Genomic DNA, 24,299 nt, shown 5'->3' on the forward strand with positions numbered 1-24,299 from the left:
TATGTTCATTCTGCTGTTGTAGGGTGGAATATTCTAGAAATGTCAATTAAGTCAATTTGGTTGATAGTGTTATTCAAGCCTTCTTTATCCTTATTGACTTTCTCTCTGCTTATTCTATCAGTTATCAAAGAGAGATATTAAATCTCTGACTCTAGTTGTGAATTTGTCTATTTCTTCTTGCAGATCTATCTGATTTGGCTTATGTATCTTGAAGCTTTTTTAAAAAAAACAAATTAGGTGTAAAAGTGTTAGAATTATTTTCCTGATGACCTAAACCCTTTGTTTTAAGATGACTTTCTCTGTCCCTGGTATTATTCTTTATTGTAGAAGTTAATACAACCACTTTAGCTTTCTTTTGATTAGTGTTAGCACGGTATATCTTATTCTATTCTATTTTTACCTATTCGTATCTTTGTATTTAAAGTGCATTGCCTATAGGCATCACATAGTTGGGTCTTGCTTTTTTAATCCAACCTGATGATCTCTTTAGTTTAATTGGAGATGTTTACACCATTTATATTTAATGCTCTGATGGACATGGTTAGGTTTAAGTCTATAATATTGCTATTTGCTTTCTGTTTATTCCATCTATTCTGTATTCCCTTTTACTTTTTTCTTTTTTATGGTTAGAGTATCTTTTTTATTATTCCATTTAATCTCCTTTCTTGGCTTATTAGCTGTATTTTAAAATTTTGCTATTTTAGAGGTTGCTTTAGGATTTATAGCATGCATATTTACCTGGCATATTGTAGATGCTCAATAAATATTTACTGAATGAAAAAATGAATGCCCTGGTGCCCAGACCAAAGGCTGCTGAGAGCCAGAGGCATCAAGAAAGGCCATCAGTACTGTGTTTTTATCAGACACAGCACAGTTCATTCTTTGCCAGCTTTTATTTTCCTTTTTCACACCATGTTAGTATGGATATTGGCTTTTCTCCATCCAGTCTTGATGTTAGTCTCTCAAGGTTAGGGGGCCTGTGTCCTCCTCTCCTCTGCCCCCTTAATGTTTTAACTTTACCCTTTAGGTGTAGATACTTTACCCTTAGGTGGTGCTTTCTGCAGGCTTTTTTGAAAGTGTGGGTTGGACCCTCAGGATGAAAGAGGCTGTGGCCTTGACTTATCATGGCCAAACCCCAAAAGTAATATCCTTATCAGGAAGAACAGATATTTTTTAAGGTATTGGATAGGAAAAAAACTTCAAAGAAATGGTCTAAACTTAAGATTAGCTGATCTAAGCAAAGCTACACATGGAAAGGAAATTCAGACCTAACAGATTTTTCCCATTCTTGGAGTGCCACCAGTTATTTCAAGTCTCTTGAAATATCTTGGAAAAAAATCACTGAGCTTCCTGATTAAAAAAGAAAAATTTATGCTCTGTTTTTCTTTTTTTCTTTTCCAGCAAGTAACTGGCAGAAGTTTTGGTGATAAAGATTTTCGGACAGGGTTAGAAAATGGAATCCTTCTCTGCGAGTAAGTATAGCCTATATTCAGTTGGTTTTATTCAAGAAAAATCATTAATGCTATTCAGTTTGTCTGAAAAACTTCTAGTGTTTGTTTTGAATTTATTCACAGTTTGAATCTGAAATTCAAAAACAGATCACTTAGGTGGGTTAGGCAGTAAAGATAAGTAGTCTTGGGGCAGTAGGGAGTGGTGGGGACCTTGGCAATTTCAAATTAGTTGAAGAAGGAATATCTGGTAGCTGCTACTCAGTTCCAACCAACGTTTACAATGTAGGAATTCAGGCCCAAGTAATTGGAAGGTTGTGGACCAAGTTGTGGTAAAAAAAACAGCTTTTCTCCCCTTATTCCCTCCAAACAAAAACAGCTTGTGCCAAGTAAAAGCAGGGCTTTCTATTTACTGACAACATCTTGAAACATGCCAGGCAATCTTCCTCACTAGGCCTACTTCCCTGAGGTATTTTGAATATATTTAATTTGTGCTGTTGACAAAATAACTGCAGCGTTCAATTTTTGTGTTTTGAACCTGGGCTTTGTCATAGAGTGCTCCTATGATGATGGATTCAAGAGCTTTCTGTGAAGTGCTTCCAGATACAAAATAAGCTAGAGCCTTAATACTTATAGAGGGATGGACATAAACTTCAAATCAAGATTTTGTATTTTGAATTCATTTGATAGGTTCTGTCATTTGGATAACTGATTTTTGTTTTATTGAGTTGAAATGTACATGCATGAAATGCACAGCTCCTAGATATATAACCCAGTGGATTTTGTAAACTGTGTACATTCATGTAACCTACACCCTGAGCAAAATATAGAGCACAAAGCTCTCTCATGTCCCTTCCCAGTCAATGTCAACCACCTATAGAAAAGCACTGTTCTGATTTCTATCACCATAGCATCTATTTTGCCTTATCCTGAACTTTATGTAAATGGAATCACATAGAATGCACTCTTATCTTGGGACTTGCAGAATATTGTTTGAGATCCACCAAAGTAGTTGAAAGAGCAGGGATTTTGGAGCCTGAGCTATAGAGGCTCAAATCCTTTCTTCACCCCTTAAATCATATAACCTCCTTGAGTCTCATTTGTTTCTCTTTAAAGGGGTAGTAAAAAGTTTACAACTCCTGCCTATTTCATAAGTTTTTCATGAATTTCAAGAGGATAATGTGGATAAGGTGCTTTAAAAAATTACATTTGCTGTACAAATGTTGATTATTATGCAGCAATTTTCAACATAGTTCATGTCAGTGTTTATTTTTTCTGCTCTCCACTGCCTTTCTTTCTTCAAAGAGAAATTTATGTCCCCTGATTTCTTCCTTTTGTTTTTTTAAATAAATTTATTTATTTATTTTTATTTGGCTGTGTTAGGTCTTTGTTGCTGCACGCGGGCTTTCTCTAGTTGCAGCGAGCGGAGGCTACTCTTCGTTGTGGTGCACGGGTTTCTCATTGCGGTGGCTTCTCTTGTTGCGGAGCACGGGCTCTAGGTGCGTGGGCTTCAGTAGTTGCAGTACGCGGGCTCAGTAGTCGTGGCTCACAGGTTCTAGAGAGCAGGCTCAGTAGTTGTGGCGCACAGGCTTAGTTGCTTTGCGGCATGTGGGATCTTCCCAGAAGATCCCCCTGCATTGGCAGGTGGATTCTTAACCACTATGCCACCAGGGAAGCCTGTACACCCCCTGATTTCTGTTTCCATACCTTCTTTCCTGTGGAGTCTCTCCCCTCTTCTCATACTTCACTTTCCTCACCACCTCTTTTCCCTTTATTAAATCTAAATCAGAGCTCATCTCTTAGGTAAACCATAATTAGTTTAGCATCTCACAGAGACAAACTCAGACAGGCTCTAAATACTTCTCTTGTGTTCTAGCATCTGCTCCTCCAATGATTCTGGGCTTAGCCCTCTCCTGATGTTAACAGATGAGCCAGAATCTGATGTAATTTATGTGCATCATGCTCTCTTAAGTCTGTTGAAGTGGGTCTTTGGTACCAACTTTTGTTTTCCTAACATTAGCTCCAAAGATTCTTATAGGCGTCCACCTCTCCATCATATGAATAAATCTGTTATAGAATAATATCGCTTGACTCCCTTTGGATTAGGTAGGCTTGTCTGAAGACAAGGCTTTGGATCCAGAGACATCTGCCCACATGGACTTTGTTTCTTACCCAGTTGATGCTGAGTTGGAGGATGGAGTCTCTCGTGTGGAGTGGCACGAACTGTTGGCCTTTTACAAACACATTAATGAATGTTTGGGTTGTTGAGAGGTGGAGAGGTGGGGTTTAGGTCCAGGCCATGGTTAGGAAATAGTATGGTTAGACAGCATGGAGGCACAGATTATAACCAGGAGCCTCTTTAAATAAATAAAGGGTTTTGACTGCTGACAGCCTGCGGGTGAGCTGAGGATGTGGACAAATGTTACTGTCTGGGTAGGTAGGATAAAACCCAGGACAAGTGAGTTATTGTTTAACTCCTCTAACCACAGAGGATTAGACCCCCTGGTGTATTTGAAGGAGTCTGAGGACCAGGGTCAAGTCCTGGCTTCCCCGTGGGACTCCATCTGGCAGTCCTGGTGCAGAGTTTATGAAGGTGGAATGAACTGCACTGGTGTCCTGAAAGCCAGCAGCATGAGTCCCAGCCGAGCCTTGGAGAGAAGGCTGGGACAGCAGCCAGACCAACAAGATGCAGACAAAGTTCTAAGTGCAGGGCCCACAGCACAATGAGAGACAGAAGTAAGACTCAGGAGCTGAATGCACTGAAGGTCGGGACAATGGAAGGAGAAGATCTCCCTCTCCTTTTTGTCAGGGATGGGGGCGTGGCTAAGTGTGATCTGAACCAGAGCGTATTGGGCTGCTGCAGACTGAGATTAGCAAATGTATTTTGCCAGGACTCGTATCCGGAGACTAATCTGACAAGGAGGGGGACTTGCACTGTTCCAGGCATGGGGTGGGCTGGTGGTAGGGCCTGAAAGGCAGGAAACCCAGTTTGGAGAGTCTCAGGAAAGTGAGGGTTCTCTTTGGAGAGTAGATGAGAATACCTAAGGCTGTGCCACGCTTTAGAACCAGAGAGAGTTTTGTGGATGCTGGTGATTAAGAAGTTCTAACTCTCAACCACCACCCATGCAGCAATACTTGAAAACATAAGAACTCTCTATATTTTCAAATTTTGAAAACTGGCAGTTCACCTCTTCTGAGTTGGATTGGCTCTAAATGTTGGTTGCAATCGTGGAGAAACACCACGCTGTTTGTTCACTGAAAATGTCCTGGTTCGTAGAGAATGGACTTGAGAACACGGGGAGGGGGAAAGTAAGCTGGGACGAAGTGAGTGAGTGGCATGGACTTATATATACTACCAAACGTAAAATAGATAGCTAGTGGGAAGCAGCCGCATAGCACAGGGAGATCAGCTCGGTGCTTTGTGACCACCTAGAGGGGTGGGATAGGGAGGGTGGGAGGGAGATGCCAGAGGGAGGAGATATGGGGATATACGTATAGCTGATTCACTTTGTTATAAAGCAGAAACTAACACACCGCTGTAAAGCAATTATACCCCAATAAAGATGTTAAAAAAAATATCGTGGTTGTTTGAGTCTGAAAAAAACCTCACAGTTCTTCTCAAACAGAAGGGCATATTCTGGGCCTGGGGTCTGGTTTTCCTCTTGCCAGCCTGATTCTAAACTTACCTGTGGCCTACAAGGACTATTATGATACCCATTTTTCAGAGCAAGTAACTGAGGTACAGAGATTAAATAACTAGGCTAAGGTTGTACCAGATGAGAAAGATTTATATTCAGAAGTCTGATTCCTTTGCTTTTGCTCTTAATCATTGTCCTGTGTCCAGAGTTGGGATTTTAATGGGAGAGAAAAGCAAGAGGTTGGGTGGTGGCGGTGGGATGGAGTTGGTGCCAGAAAACCTGGAGTTTGGGGAGAAATGCAGTACAGAGGGTAACCACGGCGTCTCAGCTGGACAGAGGAAGAAGGAGGACTGTGTGGGGTTGGTGGTCTTGGAAAAATATAAGCATCAAGGGCCTGGTGGACCCTCTTAAGACAATAAGGCAAGTCCAGTGAGAGGGAGGGCGTGAGAGAGCTGAGGGGGTAGGAGGCTATGGTCGGCGGACAGTGTAGGGGTTTCAGTATTCTTAGGTAAGACCTGTCCAAACTTGATGGCGACAAATGAGGTTCGTGGACCTGTACTAAAGACTACAGAGATGGGAGAGAGAAAAGACTGGCACCTCCAGGCAGCATATAAGATGGAAATTGAGTAGCCTCAGAATCGCCCTGGGAGTTCTTTTACTTTGCCTGTGAAATGCAGTACACTTGCCCTCGCACATGTACCCCCGAAAACAGTAATACTTATGCATAAACGTATAACTAATAGCAAGAATAAAATAGAGTGCCTGTGCCAGATAGAATTATAGTAGATGTATTTTTGCTCTGTCTCTCTTTTCCTCTGTTGTTTTTGCCAAGTGTGTGTAGTTGAAGTTTGGAGGTTAAATGCTCAAACGATGTGAGCTCTCTGCTGAGCATTAACTAAATGGCCTAGGGTCAAAGTTTGACAAAGCTGCAAATGTGTGACAAGTGTCATGCTTTTAGAAATGTTAAATGAATACCGCATTGTATACTTGGGGACTTAAGAATTTAAAAGAAAGGCTACAAAGACTATTCCCTAAGGAAGCCACTCCCAGTATGGAGCCAGTAATGACTGTCATCTAGTTCCCTGAACCCAGATCAGAGAGACTGTTGTGAAATATTCCAGAAAGGAAAGTTTCTGACTTGTTTTCCTAAGACTTTATTATATAGATAGAACGCTATGGAATTCCATCTGTATCAGGAGTTGGTAAATTCTGGCCCATGTCCTGTTTTTGTGCAGGCCTTCCTTCTTGCTAAGAACGGTTTTTACATTCTAAAAGAGTTGTAAACAAAAAAACAAAACAAATCGAAACAAAGCAAGGGTTTGTATGGGGCTCACAGAGCCTAAAAATGTTTACTACCTGTTGGTCCTTTACAGAAAAAGTTTGCCAGCCTATGAGGACTACGGACTTAATTTTGGATGTGAATTGTTTACCCTCATAAAGTTAAGTAGTTTGGGCAGTACAAAGCACTATTTGGGGAAATCAAATACCTTTTCAAGAAAGGTTTTCTCATGAGTCTCTTTACAAGTCCACCCCACCCCGCCAACTTTTTATTTTGAAAAATTTTAAACTTACAGAGAAGTGACAAGAATAATGTAATGATAATCCATATACCCTACAACTATATGCAAATGCTTCAGGACAAAAGAGGCATAGACAGAAAGAGATAAAGTTAGTATAGTAAAATGATAATAATAATAATTGCATCTAGTTGCAGTGTATACGCTCTCCTTTGTTCTCTGTGGTTTGGTTTCACATCCTTGCCTCACCCTTTTCATTCTTTTTGGTTACTATCCAAGAATATATATTTAACAAAAGCCAGTTCAAATCTGTTTATGGAGAGCATAGTGGAAAGTGAATGGATTTGGGAACTCCTAGGTTGAGTCCAATGAAATTGTTGTATTAGTAGAACAAAACCAGTCAGATAATGTGATTTCATATGCTTCAACCTAGTGGCCAGTCCAGATCCTAGATTTGCCTCCTGTGTGTCCTTAGGCAAGTTACCTCACCTCCCTGAACCCCAGTTTCCTCATCTATAAAACCAGATATAATTATACCTAATTCATTGGGCTGTTCAGAGGAGTAAATGAATTGATAATGTGTATAAACTCTTTAGTGCTTGTAACATAGCAGGCACTTAAATGTTAGCTTTTCTCCTTTTGTCCACGAAATGGGGGAAGTTCATACCTCATAAAATACTTGAGAGATTCCAGTGAGAGAATACGTGAACCGCTCCGCGGTGTCTGGCGCTGGGCTGGCACCCCGGATCACTCGCCATTTTCATTATTATTGTTGGAAATAGGCCTAAAGTCAATTATAAATATGACACAGTCAGTGCAGCTCTGTGTCACTGTACACCCGTCAGCTCTCTCACTGGGCTGCCAACAAGCCACAGGACGAACCAACTGGAGGCTCACTTCCTAGCTCCTTTTGCCTAGCCTGTGATCAAAAACTGGGCAAGAACATTTGGGTCCCTTACGAACTTGATCATCTGTGAATAATGAACTTTGGCTGTCAGAGCTCAAGGCTGAGAGCGATTGTTTTGAAAACAGTGGCCTGGACCTCTGTGGTGATGTCATTTCCTCCTGCTTCCTCCAGTATGTTGTGGTTTCTTTCTCTGGGAAGCTGTTCCAGAACACTCTGGGCAGAGTTAGTGGGTTCCTCCCTGGCGTCTAAGTACCTGTACAGCCTCCACACTAGCTGTTATCACAGCGCTCGACCTCTTTATCCCACGTCTCCTTCCTGTACCAGACTGAAAGCTTCCTGAAGACCTCTTCTATTTATCTTCGGATTTCCCCCCTTGGACACTGGTCTGGCACACAATACATCTGTTACAAACAGCTGTTGGATAAATTGAGTCCAGTAGTAAGAGTTCTACCGAGGCAATTTAGTCCTCATTAGATCATTAACTTTCTCCCAGTTTTTTTGCTGTTATCATCAGTATTATCCTGTTTCTCTCCCTTCTCCTCTTCTCTCCTTCCCTCCACACTCTACCCCTCCCTCTCCTTCACACACACACAGACACACACACACACACAGACACACACACACACACACACACACAATTTTACATAAAGAATGGACCCATCCCTGAAGACTGGGAGTTCAACAGATGGAAGTTTCTGCTTTCTTTACCTATAAGATTCTCCATTATAGCTCTATCTTCTTAGGAGTCATAGAAGTGAACTTCTGGGGTTTGTTCTGCAGACACGTTTTGATGGAATGCAAAGTCCGAGTATGTTGGTCTGCCAATAAGTGACCAATAAAGAATGTCTCAGTGGATTTTTGTCTCAGTTCTTATGTTGCTGAAATAATTTTCTGAAGATAAGAAACCTGTTGGCAAATACTTGTCTATATCATTGCCGATGAATGAGCTGCTTATTCTAAGAAGGAGGGCTTGTCTTAGATTCTTGTCCTGATTTCAACATAAGATGTGGTGTGCCATGGATACGCACTCATCTTCTAGGACAGGTTGGGAGTTGATGGTGTAGCTTTCCATGGAGACATTCTGTCACATGCAGGACTTACTGGATACTGACTCTGTTCTGCACAGCCCCACACTAGGCACCGAGGGGCATAAAAAGGGACTGTAAGGCTTGATCCTTGATCTTCAAGAGTTTTATAATGGGCTTGGGCGTTGACGCACACACAAAGCAGTTGTTACTGTGTAAACCAGTGTATGAGTAAATGCAAAAGTGACTAAGATTTAATCCCCAAATTTAATAGAAGTTAAACAAGGGAAGATTGTTGTAGTTTGGGAGACAGTTATTGGAGAGATGTTACATCTTTACTTAACTTGAGAATAGGCTGAGGGAAAGAGAGGGCAGACTACACAGGAACAAGAGTGGGGGAAAGGTTTGGGGACAGGAATGAGGATGACGTGTTTGGCAAACATAGGGGAGATCTGCCTGGCAGGGGGTCGGGGCAGGAGGTGTCTCTTTCTTCATCCAATTAACCTTTTTAAGAACCTGCTTACAGGTGTGGCAAGTTACTATAGACACTGGTAAACTATGCCATCACATCGTGTAACAGGGGCACACTGATCAGATCTGGAATCTAAATCCTGACCCCATGTGGTATGTTAACCTCAGAGTTCCTTGAGGAAGTGACATGTAGGTAGAGACCTGAATGAAGAGCAGAAATTGGCCCAGAAAGAGGGAAGAGAGGTGAAAGGAGGGAGGAAACATGTTCTAGCTGAGAGAATAACATGTTTGAGATTCTTAAGATAGAAGCTCCATGTACTAGAGGAGTTGCAAGAAGACTTACTTGGCGAAAATGTAGAAAACAGGGAGGACAGTGATATGAGATGAGGATTGATGAAGAAGAGAAGTAGGCAGGATCAAGATTGCACAGGGCGGGGCTTCCCTGGTGGCGCAGTGGTTGAGAGTCCGCCTGCCGATGCAGGGGATGTGGATTCGTGCCCCGGTCAGGGAAGATCCCACATGCCGCGGAGTGGCTGGGCCTATGAGCCATGGCCGCTGAGCCTGCGCGTCCGGAGCCTGTGCTCTGCAGCGGGAGAGGCCACAACAGTGAGAGGCCCGCGTACTGCAAAAAAAAAAAAAAAAAAAAAAAATTGCGCGGGGGCCTTGAAACCACAAAAGGAGTTTTGGGTGTGATCTCCAGAGCAATGAAAACAAGAGGAATTTAAAAGAGATCAACAGGACTTGGTAGGGTATAGGGATAGATGAATGAAAGAAAAGACTAAAAAATCACTTCAGCGTTTCAGTTGTTAATGACAAGCAGGGTGGGCCCTTGCTGCAAGTTGGAAGGGGTCCTTTATTTGGTGGGAGAGGTCATGATTTCAGTTTGGGCAGACTGAGTTTAGGGTACAGACAGTCCACTCAGGCAGAGAGTCCTGTAGGCTACTGGGGACAAAGGCAGAACTTAGGGGTGAGATGATGGGTTTAACTTATTTGAATTGGACTTGCCAGCCATGGGTGGACATCAGGGTTAAGCTGTCATATATGACAGTCTCTCTAAGGGAAAGATCATGTCAAGAAAGAGCAGCAGAGCAAGGTTCCAGTTTGAGGAATTCTCCCTGGTCAGAGATGAGAGAAAGAGAACCTCACAGAGAGGCTATCCGAGAGACGAGAGGAAACCCAGGGAGCATGGTGTCATGGAAACCAAGGAAGCTAAGAAGACTTCTAAGGAGCTGGAGGTCACTTGTATTGCATGGCCCTGGCAGAGGTCAGCTCCGAAAAGTCCTGTCTCACTGGTAGAGGGAGGCACTGAAGACTTTTGTCAGTTAATAGCCATCTCTGGGAACTGCCAATCAACTGATCATGATTTGACTTGATGGTCTGAGCTCTGGCTCACGCTTTGGCATCATTTCAGTAGGCTATTGTTAGAGACCTTATCTAATATAAACTATACATGGAGTATTTCCCTCAACTATTGATAAGGAGATGAGATTTGTTAGACCCAATGGCTTAATAGTGAAGTGACCATATATCAAACAAAACGCTTTTGAGAATGAAAGAAGGTGTTAATCAGCTGAGATGCTGGAACAACAAATGAAACCTGGGACTGTCCTCAGCTAACTGTGTGTACGTAGGTACGTATGTATGTATGTACGCACATGTGCATCGGTGTGTGTGTGTGTGCATGGTCACCCCAGTGGTTGGCGATTCCAGACTGGTGTCTTCCAATCACCATTACCTTGTTCAGTATTCACAAACCCTTCCCTTATTTTATCCTCTCTGTAACTACAGTAGGTGAACAACCTGGATCAGATCGTCCCACCACCCCCTTGTTGATGATGAGATGGAGACCCCAGGTTGTAGAGCACAGTGTCTTCCAGCTCTTCATCTAGAGCTCTTTCTCTAACCCAGATGCTCACTCAAATCTCAGCAAACTTGGGTCCTTTTGCCCTTACTGATTTTGGCCTTAGCGGACTGGTTAAGAATTTGATAGGCCTCCTATGTAGGGTTCTCCCTTGTCTTTCTGCCAAATCACAACTGGCCTCACTGACTTGGCCTGTCCCCAGCTCTTTGGCACCAAGACTCATTAAGCTTTTAGGTTCAAGTAAGGACATTTCAACCCACTCTTTTAGTAAAGATCTCCAGTGAAAAGCTGCTTTTTGTTTGAAGATTGGCATGGCTTAGGTAGGGACTTAGGCAAGAACTGAGTATCCCTGACAGCCTTCTGTTAGGAAAGATGAAAACGGATGAAGGATATGGAAGGAGAATTTGTAGGATTCATGATGAGCAAAATGGACTTCCAGTATTGCCTTTTTATTTTTTTCTTTGAATACTCACCAAATAAACATCCCTCAGTTTCTATTTAAAAGAGGGACTCAGCACAGTGTGTAGGGGGGGATTCAACTGTTCCCATTCGAACTGTGCGCTAGCATCAATTACAAGAATCTACCCGTGGGAGGGGGGGCTTTTGTGTGCATCTGAAACGTTCTCAAGCTCATCTACCTCTGCAAATATTTTTTCCATTTAAAAGTATATAATCCTTGTCGCAACTTCTTTTCTCTTAATATATATGGCAAGTATGTTTTGTTTTCATGCTTCCAAAACTGTGTTTGAAACTTATTTTAGCATATTTATCGTTCAGGAACCACTTCCCTCAAAATGTGATTTCCTTCACCCTATCAATCCGTGCCTTGATAAATATTAAACTTCTGCTCATGGAAATCACAGGCTTAATCTCTTTCCTCCTGAACAAATTTATTACACATTTATTGGAATGATCAATTGACTGAAAATATATATATATAACAACAGGTTTAAATATGGGCTGCTTGTGTGGCAGAGGAGAAACCGGCCTATCCCACTGGCTGCCTGTGGGCTTACCTGCTGGATTAGGCTTTGCTTGTATTTGAGAGGATTTAGTAGCTCCCTAATTGTATGTCCTTAATAATCCATTTTTTGATTGTCTCTACTGGGCTATCAGGTTGGCTGCGCTGGCCTCCCACCGTGAAGTGTGCAAAATTCTTGCCTCAAGCATGCCATTCTAAATGTTTCCCTTCAGTTACCCACAGGAGAGGACCTTTTCGTAAATAGCCCACCAAGGACCCAGTTTATAAATGATTCCTTTCTAAAGTTAACCATGCAGAAATAGACTTCCCTCTTCATATTAAGGGGAAAAAGAAAGAGGGGAGGCCTGTGGGAAAGGCAAGTCAGACAGAGGGAGCAGCAAGCTTGTGAAAGTGCTCAGCAGTGTGAGGGAGTTTTGCATGTTCAAGGAAGGAACTGTGGCCAGAGCCTAGGATGAAATGGGGCAGGCCAGAGAGAAAAGGTAGGTATCAGGAGAGGAAAGGTAGGTATCAGGTCCATTTGCACAAGACCTGGAATAACATGTTAAGGAGTTTAAACAGCATCCAGTGAGCAGTAGACAGCCAGCATGGTCTCTATTCAGAGGAGATTCAATGAGATTAGGTTGTTTTTTGGGAAATGACATCTGTTGGCAGTGGAGACTTTTGATTACTTTCTGCTGTGCACCAAACACAAATATTTGAAAAAAATGTCATGCTTCCTGAGGAGAAGCAGAAATGCTTCCTTCACTTGTCTTGCCATGTCTATCCTTAATTTACCATCCTACTATGTACATTCTGTGTTTCCAAAGTTCTTTTCCAAGTCACTCATTTAGAGCTTGGAAACTATCTCCCCATAGACTAGTGTTCTATGGGGGGAACGTCTTATGTAACCCATATCACGTCTGTGTTAGTGTCGGGCCCACTGTAGAACCCAGTCTCCTGGTGGGGTTTGGGCTTAGCTTGGCATCTGGTGTGGGGTGTTTGATAACAACATGTGGAATGAATAGGAAATTAATTCAGAATTATAACTAGCCACATTAGGAGCTGACCTCCCCTTTCCAGGATAGCAAAGGGCCTCTTCAGTACTTGCCTTTTCCCCATCACCCTCAGGACAGCAAGTGAGATGGGGGGACAGGAGCCTTGGCAGGAATTAAAGGATAGCTAGGCTTTGGCAGTGAAACAGGCCCAGAGGCAGCTGTGGACACGGCTGTGGTGCCGCCGAGATTGTCCTTGGACTTCTTACCGCCTTTGCTTTGCTGCTTCCTCCCTTCCTTCCTCCCCATCCCCAGTGTTAGCGACCATGCCCTTGCAAGCCTGCCCTCCCAAAGGACTAACATTATCTCATTCCCTCACTTCTGTGCTTCCATCTCTCCCAACTCCCAACCTAGCTATAGCCACAGACAGGATGCTTGGGAGCAGAAGTGAGCCAATAGTTAACACATCAGATTTCCACTTGTGGGCAGGGCTGGGGTCCAAACCTGCTTGGCAGCCCGGGGAAGGGGATGGCAGGGCGGCAGGGAAGAGATGTTAATAACTTCCATTTATGAAGTGCACACTGGACACCAGGCCTGTGCCAAATGTATTATACGCATTATTTCACACTCTCATGCCATGACCAATAGGTATTATTGTGCCCATTTTTCAGAGGAGGAAACTGAGACTCAATGTTGAATATTAAATAACTTGCCTAGTGAGTTGCCGAGTTGGGATTTGCACCTCAGGTCTTTCTGTCTCCGGAGGTTCCTATTTCTGTTGGAATTTTATGGGTCTCAATCCTGGAACTCTTGGTTCTGAGCGCTTCTTGCTGAAAAAGTATGGAGAGCAAGGAACTGGCTTCCTTTCCGAGCTGCATCCCAGCAATTTCACATTCCAAGTGTTCTCCCACCCTCCTGACAGTAAAGCCAGCAGTACCAGGTTTTAGCTGCGCAAAAGAAATACTAATTACAATCATTTATACATAGTTACTACATAGCACAACGATGATTACACGTATCATTGCCTGTGTCGGTGTAACTTCAGGCTCCATTTTATTTGGTTACACTAAAGTCTCTTCACGTATTGCCAGCTTTCACGGTTCATTGATCACATGTGCCATCTTAAACTTATAGCTTATAAAAGCGGGGAGGACCTTGAGTGGGAGGCACGGTGGGAAAGGCAGCTTGGGCATGAAGGGGCTTGATTACCAGGTGAAGGCATTTGGAGGGCATCCTGTGTGCACTCAGGAGCCTGGGAGTCATTGGAAGAAGGAAGCAACATGGCCAAAGCCAGGGTTTAGATGGGGTCGGTTTGGGTGCATTGGGCAGATTGATTAAGATGGCAGAGACTGGTGGCTGGAGATTAGTTATTGAAATGCAAGAAGTAAAGCACTCTTCTCAGTGTAGGAACCTGAGTTTGTAATCCTAACTCTACCACTTAGGATCTCTGATCTCAGATATGTGCCTGGCAACAGTTTCCTTTCCTAGATTTTTAACTGATTTTTAGGCCTTTTCTAATCCAAAAATTCTGTAATTTCTGGACAGCAAGGATGGTACGCAAAGGTGAGACTGTGAGAGACATTGAAAGTGAATCAAAAGGACTCCAAGATATTCAGATAATTGCTGGAGTTTCCCTTTCATGTTTATAGATTATTTCACTACTGTTGGCTTTTTTTGTTTGCTTTTTGGGTTTGTTTGTTTGTTTTAGTATTAAGAGCAGAAGTGATAGGCAAGAAGACTTTTTACCCCTAGCAAATGTAGGAAAATAAAAATGGGTCCATTTGCTTACAGTGGCCCAAATTTGAACTCTTCTGCATCCTGCTGCCTCCCAACAAGACCCAGAGGGAAGGATGTGCCCAGGTGTTTAATTTTGCATTTTAGGACAGGATTTTCCTGGGTACAGTTTGGCAAAGTAAGGCCCCTTTTTATTGAGAAAAGACCTCCTGGAGAGCTTTAATAGTTAAGGTAATGCTGGCTGCTGTAACTAATAAACTCCTAACTTTCAGTGGTTTAATGCAACAAAAACGTACTTCTCACTCTTGTGTAGCTCAGTTTTGGCAGCAGGAAAGGGTGGCGATGACTCTGCTCCCGGTCGTTGTTCAGGGACCCCAGCTAACGGAGACTCCGTCCTCAACATGTGATTTCTAAAGTCTCCCCTGGTGCTGACGTCTAACTAGTGAATGGGGGGAGGCAAGGGAGGGAATGGAGAATTGCTTGGGAGAGGTTTTAGGGACAGGCGTAGGTATGACATATGTTACTCTGCCCACTCTCCATTGGCCAGAACTCTGTTATATTACTACAGAAAACTTCAAAAAGAGGCTGAGAGATGTAGCCTAGCTGTGTGTCTAGGGGAGAAAGGAGATGAGTTTGGGGAGCAGCTGCTGCCTTGGGAGGTGTATTAGGATAGTAACAGCACTGTTGAGCCCTAGAATTCACAGCTAGGCCCAATTTCTTGGAATTTCAAGTCCACAAAGACCTTCTAAAGTCCTTATGATCTCTTTAGGTATGTTGAAGGCAAGTGGCTTAAATAGACCTATACTTCACACAGTCTGGACAAGGCATAGCACCCCACAAACATTTGGTAGATATTAATGACGGCAATTTGCATTCCATCACTATTTTGTTCAAATGAAACTCCCCTTTGGTTCAGGTTTCACTTTCCCCCACGTTTTAGTCAATTTTTTCTTGACCTCAGAAAAGGTTTTTTAACTTGCCTGCCTTTGCCAAGGCAACTCTAAAAAGAAATCTCCAAAAATGACATCTGTAACAGGTTTATAGTCAAGGTTAAATTGATCTCATGCTTAGGTTCAAAAACAGTTGCCGTGTTAGGTTAAATGAAAGTGTGCACACCTTTGTCCAGGGTACATAGTCAAACCAGAAAGTGATCAAGGAAACTGCATAGGAAAACACTCTTGAGCCAAATTAAAAGGGACACAAAGTAGGTAATTTTGTGATCATAGTTGCCTATTGCAGCTGTGCAAACCAAGCTAAATGAGATGATGATGTAATCTCTTGTTGCAAAGAATAAAGTGATTTCCCATGAGATTAAGCATGACCTTCCCAACCCTGGGTTCAAGGTCTAGATGGTGTCTCTGCTGTCCCCCAAACTCTAGGATAATTATTAGACTTGAATTTCCGAATTGAATGATGTATAGAGTAAGCTGGATTTTGCAACCCTTTAAAATTTTTACCTTTAATGTTTATTACAGTCCAGTAAAAAAATAAGCTGCCCATTGGTATATTTCCTAACATTTGGATGGTCTTGTATCTTTTGTAGCAGTATTCACAGTATTGTGCCCCTTGAAGAGCTATTATATCAGCTGTTGGAAGAGTCGGTATGAAACAGAACCTCTCTGTCCCACAGTAGGGATTTGAGGGTTTTTTTTTAATTGCAGATAGACACAGATTTCTTCAGTTTGTATTTCATAACCATTAAACAATCATTGAGAGGCTACCATAAGCTGGATATTAAGTGTTAAAAAGAATTACAAAATACAGCCTGTGGTTGAATCAGAACATCAGCCTCATTCCTGGATGTCTCAACAATTGTTTCTTTAAGGAGTCTAATCTTTAATCTTTTAAGAATTGGATTCCACAGAATGTGTGCAGAGTATGTCTTTAATTCACCTTCTCAAAAACTCAAGATGGCCATGCATTAAGTAGCATGACAATGAACCACACATGTGCCCAGTTTTGGTCTTCCTGTAGGTTTTAAATCTCTTAGTGAGCACGCCCCGTGAGGGATAGACCTGGGGTCTGCCCTGTCCTCCTTTGTGTCCCCCGTGCCCAGCTCCGGGCCAGGGCATCATGCACGCCCAATAAATATTTGTTGAGTACGTAAAGGAACATGTGGACAGCCTTACTTGAAATAGGTCACAGTGTGTTTTAGATTTGGAATATGAGTTTAGTAGACACCAATTCATTTCTATCATATCAGAAACACGCATTTTTGCTTACCTTCAGTGTCATTAACTTTTTGCAATTGAGGGTTATCCAAGATTAAAACTTTTCTTCCTGTTTTTAGTCGTTTCTTACCATATATATATATATATGTATATATATATATAGCAAGCTATACACATCTGTTGACTTGATTCATTTTTGTGAGGTTTTTTATCCAAAGGTGGCCAGAAAATAAGTGAAACTTATTTTAGTCTTTGGCAGCTGACTAATGGAAAAGTTGAAACTAAAATGCACTTACTTAACAAAAAGGGACATGCTCAGTATACCAAATGAGTGTGAATATGCAAGTTTCCATTTAACAAATGCTAGCAGCACACATTGTCCCGCTGGCTCCTCACCACAGTTCTGGATGGAAGGTTAGGTTTTCAAAATCTCCTTTTTTTTTTTTTTTTGGTACGCGGGCCTCTCACTCCTGTGGCCTCTCCCGCTGCGGAGCACAGGCTCCGGACGCGCAGGCTCAGAGGCCATGGCTCACGGGCCCAGCTGCTCTGCGGCATGTGGGATCTTCCCGGACCGGGGCACGAACCTGTGTCCCCTGCATCGGCAGGCGGACTCTCAACCACCGCGCCACCAGGGAAGCCCCAAAACCCCCATTTTTATTAAGGGGAAAACTGAGACTTTGATCAAGTGACCTCCCAGTAGCTCATAGCTAATGTATGTTTTACCCATTAAAACCTAGACAACTTCCTCCAAATTCATTACACTCTCTTCATGATAACACTGCTGAGCGTTATAAGTTATTTATGATGTTTTATTCATCTATCTGATACCTGTGATTTTTTAATAAACACAAATTTTCTATTTATAGTTATAAATTTGTTTTAATACTACTTGCCTATGATGCTGTTTTAAAAGTATAAATCAGATCATTTCAGTCTTCATGTTAAAAATCTGATGTACTTCTAAGTACATCGTACTTAGAAAAAAATCTAGACACCTTACCTGAGCTTGGATGTTGTTTGCACCTTGGCTGTCATGTCATGTGTTTCCTCCTTCCACTCACTCTGCTTGGCCACATTGGCCCTTGAATATACTAAGCCCACTCCTGTCTCCAGGCCTTTCTACTTACTGTTCATTCTGCCTGGAACTCTTGTCTCCAGTCTCTCTTTGGCTAATACTTTTGTATCTTCCCATTTCTTCCCCAAATGTTACCTCCCCAGAGCAGCCTTCTGATCACCTGATTCAAGTACCACCCGCATGGGTTACGGTGCTTGTCTTCCCAGTGTTTATGCAATCTGAAATTTTCCTCTCATTTATTTACTTGTTTATTTTCTGTTCCTCCCACTGCCCCACATACTCATTTGTTCTAAGGAGATAAGTTCTAAAGGGCAGGTCTTTCATTTGTCTTCTCCACTACTGCCTTCCCTGGGTCTAGAGCAGTGTGCAACACACGGCAGGCACTTGATAAATAATTGCTGGATAAATAAATATCTGGATATTAGTTCATCCTAATTAGTTCTCATATCTCCAGTTTTTAAATTATCTTTATTTTGTGGGTAAATTTATGCAGGAGACATGGAATGACACCAGTGTTTTTTTGTTATCTAAAATTATGCCAATGTCCCAGAAACGTCTTTAGATGAGTACAGATTTAATCTGTTACCAGACAGAGAGGACAGACTGTTCTCCTTCTAGCTATAGGTTTTGGGGCTCACAGGTGGGAAACCGGTGTCAGGTTCTGCTAAGTGGGGAGTTGCCACAAGTGAGTGACCGCCTGCTTTTCTCTGGAATTCCTCCTGAGGATGTTGTATGTCATCCATAGATGAAACGTGACCATTTCCCAGCAGACACCCGCTTCCATTTTCCTTTTATTCCCACCTAGTGTTAATATTCTCACATTGTATTTAAATAGTTTTCTATTGGGTTTTTGGTTTTTGTTTGTTTTCTGTGGTTTGTTGTTGTTACTGTTTTGTGCTTTGATGCTACATACTGAAGCTGGACTTTCTAAAGCACCAAGCTGCAGTAGGCTTTCCAAACTGGGCTGCAAACTAACTGTGCATGTCTCTGGGGAAGGCTTCACACCTGTTTGGGGCTCAAGCTTTTCTTCTGTAAAAATGGTGGAGTGAATACATGACCTGTCTCTGCAGGACAGGAGAGTGGGGGAACAATGCATTTCAGAAGGTTCATAAATAATAAAATATTAATATCATCACCATTACTTTAAAGCATGTCATCAATAAATATTTATTGAAAATATTTATATTTTAATAGATAGGAGGGCAACAGTGGTTTTTAATAAAATTTCAAGTGAATAAAATATCCTTGACTCATGCTTATAGCTGTTTTGTTGAACTTCTTATCTGATTCTAATATATACAAAAAATGTCCTCAGTTTAATGCAGAATACAAGATAAGCAGGTGGTGGGCATTTCTACAATGTGAATTCAATGTTACCTTTTATTGTCGTGTACTGTAAACTGGGTACGGAACCAGGGCAATGTTTACATGAAAAAATACAGCTGCCTTGATCTTGAAAATATCCCAAATATTTAAGAGCACTGTGGAATTTTATCTTTTAATTTGTTGTTAAACATTTGGATAGACATCATAGTAAATTTTTTTGGTTGCTCTTTTAATTAAGGTCTATCATTATAATATTTTTTTTACAACTTCATGTGACAGGAAAGATTTCTGCCATATAACTATAATTCTACAAAGGATGAATATAATGAAGCATTTAAAACTGTTTAAAAATCTAAACATGTATAAAAGAGGAGTGGATGGATCCATTGTTACTAAAAATAATACAATTCTTAGCTATAGAAGACAAAATGGGTACCTCTTTTAAAAAAGATTCTTAATTTATGAATTTTTTTGTAGGGTATTTGTTATCTTTGTTTTACTTTGGATAATTAGAAACAAAGTTCAGGGACCTGATATAATGGGATTTTATTTCATTAGAAAAATCTAAAAGTATTAGAGAAAGTAGTTGATCTAGAATGCTGTGAATTGAATTAGTTTAAATAAATACTTACACACAAATGTAGAGAAGCATTTATAGAGAACTTATTATGCACGGGGCTCTGTGCTAGCGTCTCACATATTTTGTCACATGTAAGCCTCGCTGACACCTATGCAATTGCTACCATTGTTTCTCTATGACAGTTGAGGAAACTGGTGTTAAGGGACTTGCCCAAAGTAACTCCCCCGAGGAGTGACCAAGCTGGACTCTGGATTCAGTCAGTTGGACTTCAGAGCCAATGCTGTCACTCCCCTCTCCCATCTCCTCATCAGTTTGTCCACAGGTATTAAGAAGGACATAGGTCCACACGTGTTGATAAGGCATGCTCTCCAGTGTAAATTATTTAATCTCCATTATGCATTGCTAAGTGGAAAAATAAGGTGTAGGACAGTGCATATTATATGCTACACCTGTCTTTTTTTTAAAAAATTACAAATATCTTTATACATTTTCTTTGGAAGTCTTTAAGGTTACCTTCAGGGAATAGTCAAGGGCCCCGTGGGATCCTGGTGACAGTGAAACTTAAGTTTTACTGGAGATCCTTGTGGTTCCTTTTGAATTGTCAACACTGTTGGTTGGCAACCTCAGGATTTCCCAGCGTGAAATTCAAATCTGGTCCCCAGACACGGAAGGCAAGGAGAGCCCGAAGAAAGAGGCAGATAGCTCCAGATTTGTAGGTGGCAGGGTTAATAAGCAAGAGAACTTACATATGATGCTTGTCTTGGGCGGCTTGAAAGGTGAGGAGAATCTTGCCAGAATCTTAAAAGTTTATACAGATGCTTTAACTGGGTTCCGTAGATATTCAGTCCAGATGGCCTCAACAGCACACTGCTATCTCAAGGCTGAATGCTTGACGATGGCTCCCACCGTGGGAATAGTGGGCAGAACGTACATTCCTAGGACAGGCGAGAGGGTGAGGTGCCTCCGACTGCCTGGGGCCAGCTTGGGTTAACCGGCAGTCATATCCACACAAGGGCCTTTTTCAACAACTGTGCACAAATACTATTTAAAATGACACTGTTAAGAACTAATGAGAAAAGTAATGTACGTTAAGAATTTTGTACATTTAAAATCTGCTTTGGAGACATCATATCTATCTGTTTATTTTGAATCACGTGCTATGGGATGTTAACCCTGCCAGAGAATGTGTTGATTCAGGGATCCTGGGAGCTGGGCCTGACTGTACCACTCATCAGCTCATCATCGTCAGGCTTCAGTTTTCTAAACTGTAAAATGAGAGGAATGAACAAGTTGCTTTCTAACTTGAAAAACCAATAATTCCAAAATAAGCTATAAAAAAGCACTTTTTGAGAAGATTATAAACTCATGGTTAAAATTAAGTGCATTCATGAAAGGAGCACCATCTTGGCTCTCAATGGGCCAAAAGGCAGTACTTTTTTTGTGTCTACACTGGGTGTTACCTCTTGGTGGCAGCATTTGGAATTGCAGTGAAAGTGACCAAGCACAGGCAGTTCTTAGTGCAAACCCAGAAATATCCTGTCTGTTGTAACCATTGTAGTGACGTTTCTCAATATATCAATACATAGAGGTGTCAAAGTAAAATACAGGCGGGATTCAAGACTAATTATTCAACTATTTCAAAGAATCTTTTGTTACTGGTTTGGAGAAATCTATCAAGCATAGGTTCTTCAGAATTTACTATAACCTTAGATTGCATGAATGGTAACAGTTTGGCAAACTTTTTGGTGAAGGGCCAAATAGTAAAAATGGTTTGCTTTTTGGGCTATAGGTTCTCTGTTGTAACGACTCAGCTCTGCTGTCATAGCACAAAAGAAGCAGTAAACAGTATGTAAATTAGTGGACAGGGCTGTGTTCCAGTAAAACTTGTTTACAGAAACAGGCATTGGGCCAAATTTGGTCCATGGCTCGTAGTTTGCTGACCCCTGAATTATACTAAACCCCTGCCTAAGTTTCTCTTGCCATGTGTCCTGAGATAAATTACCTGATCTTCTCTCCTCTAATTCCCTAATATAAGAATAAATCTTCCATTTGACAGCCCTGTACCTTCAATAATTCCTTTATGAATAACCTAGTTGGCAAATGCTACAATTCTACCACATCACCCTGATGCCAACCCTATTTTCGTTTTACAAGTTGCCTTCCTTATTTCTTTTCACTCTGAGCTGACATTTCCTGAAGACAAACAGTTATGGTTGTTTCTCTTGCATTCCTTTGCTTGTATTACCATTTTTACGTGATTTCAACCTTTACCCCGAAAACGTTTTGCTCACATATCTTTTATACCTAGGGAATTGTGGTCAGCCTTGTTTAAAATCTTCAGGATATGACTGGTTAACCTCCTGCTAAACATATTCTTTCCTTTCTTAAGTGAAGCTCACCACATTTAACAAGCCAATCTCCTCAAAGAGCAAGAGGGACTGGAAGTAGAATTAGTCTTGGCAAATCATTTGCAAAGATAGATGTTGGTCTCTGAACTTAGTGCATCCCTGGAGAGACCCCTGCCTTAGCCAGGAGAATTGGGAACGAGCCTTGCTGTGTAGTAATACCTGGCTTCAAAACTAGACACTTCTCTCCCAGCCTCAATCCAGCTCACATTTTTGTCCTTTCCTCTGAAGCTCCTCCCAGCCTCCATCTGTTCTTTTCTCCCAACATTTCCAAATTCTAAAACTTCACCTGCCACAGACAAACTTGGTGTTGGCAAAGCTCTTCACTTGGATGCATGAAGACTCATAGATTATTGAGATTTACTACATGCTTTAAATTCGCTGCTTTTCCTATTCAGCAATTTAGTTGTAGCCTCGGATAAAGGTGATTTGTGTGATCCATCTTGCTTTATGTCTCACTTGACATTCTGCCTTTTTCATGACAGGTTGCTGAATGCTATAAAGCCAGGACTTGTTAAAAAGATCAATAGATTGCCTACCCCCATTGCAGGATTGGTGAGTATCCAGAATTGAGATTTATCTTCCAATATTCCTTTGCTCTAACCTAAGGGTCATGACAGTGCCATTTATTACAGTTTTCTCCTGCAGTATATATTCCACGTGAATGAGAACGCATTGAAGCCATTAAACTGAGAGGTCACTTAAAAATGAAAGATTGCAGTTATGCCTAAATGGCATCTTAATCTTTGTATTTTTCCCATGAGTGATAAGGATGACATTCATTCTTAAAGAGGTAAATTCGTTTTGGGGTGAGAGGCTGGTAATTCGGCTGACCCCAGGGGAGGAAGACAATTGTAATTACTGTTTTCTCATTTCAGTTCTTCTCTGCATTCCTTTGGAATGAAGGGGAGAAGAGGTAGAGAGAAAGAAATTTCATGTTGAACGAGCAGGACTTTCATGATAAATTGCTGTTTCCAATCTTAAAAATCTACCTGCATTTAAGTACCACATTTGTAGGCCAACTTTCTAAAGACATAATGGACACAGGTGATTCTAATGTCATCAGGAGAATTGTTTGAGCAAATCCCTGGGTCTTCTGAACCTATCTGTCTAAACCCAGTAAAACTCAAATGTTCACATGTAGTCAGATGCAGGATTTTTTTCATGCCTTGATATGTTTCATAATTCTTGGCACTAATTTTAATTGCTTAATTATCGTTGCCTTTTGGTAGTAAGAAGAAAAAGGTGGAAGATCAAAAGACAAACAAATCTTAGTTCCGGAAGGAACAAGGTGCATGCACATGAGCTCACACACGAGCCTCCACATGCACGAGCACATGTACAGACACACGTGTGCACAGAAAGCTGAGGGCGTATGTGGCCTAGTAACAACGCACTCTTTCCATCGTGACTGCCTTCTGTGCACGTGGTCTTCCAGAAAACAATTAGAAAAGTGTCAGGAATTTAAGCAGGTTCATCCTTAGACCTTTGATGATTTGTTAAACAGTTTCGTAGTCATATCATGATGACTAATTGAAATTTGATGCACCACCAACAAAAAAATTACGTTTGAGAACTGTGGGGGTGACGTAATTAGGTACATGGTTTCAGTGAGTTGAATGAAATGGATTTTTTTAAATTGTAAGAATTGCTATTTCTGCGGATGCATTTTAGTTACCATGCTGGTTGGTAGTGCATTGGTGATTAGTCATTAAAAGTCTTTCTAATTTCATTTGTCAGAATCATGTAACCAAGTAAATAATACATAGATAGTTAAATTTGGAAGGGATGGATTTGAATAATTTTATTTAAAAATCTATATATGTATATTAGATATTATATATGTGAATGTGTACATATATTAGTTATTTTTAAACTTTTTACTAAAACTATCTCTTCCAAATGTTAACGCCATGGCCTTAATGATGCTGACAAATGGCTCTTTGGTCCCAAGCCTGTGGGATCTCCAGACCTTGGAGGTCTGGGATTTATTGTTATAGGAGCAAAACCTGCAGCATGAAGTCAGGAAGGCTCCAGTGAAATCCACATGAGCAGAGACAAGCAGCTCTCAGTCCAGAAGCTAAGGAGAAAAGGGGGTTTTTTTGTTGGTTTTTTTTTTGCGGTATGCGGGCCTCTTACTGTTGTGGCCTCTCCCGTTGCGGAGCACAGGCTCCAGACGCGCAGGCTC

The 24,299-nt window shown here is 41.5% G+C and overlaps 1 protein-coding gene across 1 annotated transcript in view; it reads left to right on the forward strand.

The window, feature by feature from the left end:
• The window catches only part of LOC149749142 (LIM and calponin homology domains-containing protein 1-like), a 165,378-nt gene extending 141,676 nt beyond the window's left edge, over nucleotides 1-23,702 (forward strand). The window contains exons 2-3 of the mRNA XM_089911835.1: nucleotides 1,402-1,472; nucleotides 22,597-23,702. Coding sequence (XP_089767961.1) covers nucleotides 1,402-1,472; nucleotides 22,597-22,684 — 159 coding nt within the window. The 3' untranslated portion in view covers nucleotides 22,685-23,702. The remainder of the gene's footprint in view (nucleotides 1-1,401; nucleotides 1,473-22,596) is intronic.
• Nucleotides 23,703-24,299: the final 597 nt, after the last annotated feature.

Source organism: Delphinapterus leucas, chromosome 5 (genome assembly GCF_059928025.1).
Source record: "Delphinapterus leucas isolate spDelLeu-1000000601 "Yukka" chromosome 5, BTC_Dleu_Yukka2, whole genome shotgun sequence".
Classification (NCBI taxonomy): Eukaryota; Metazoa; Chordata; class Mammalia; order Artiodactyla; family Monodontidae; genus Delphinapterus; species Delphinapterus leucas.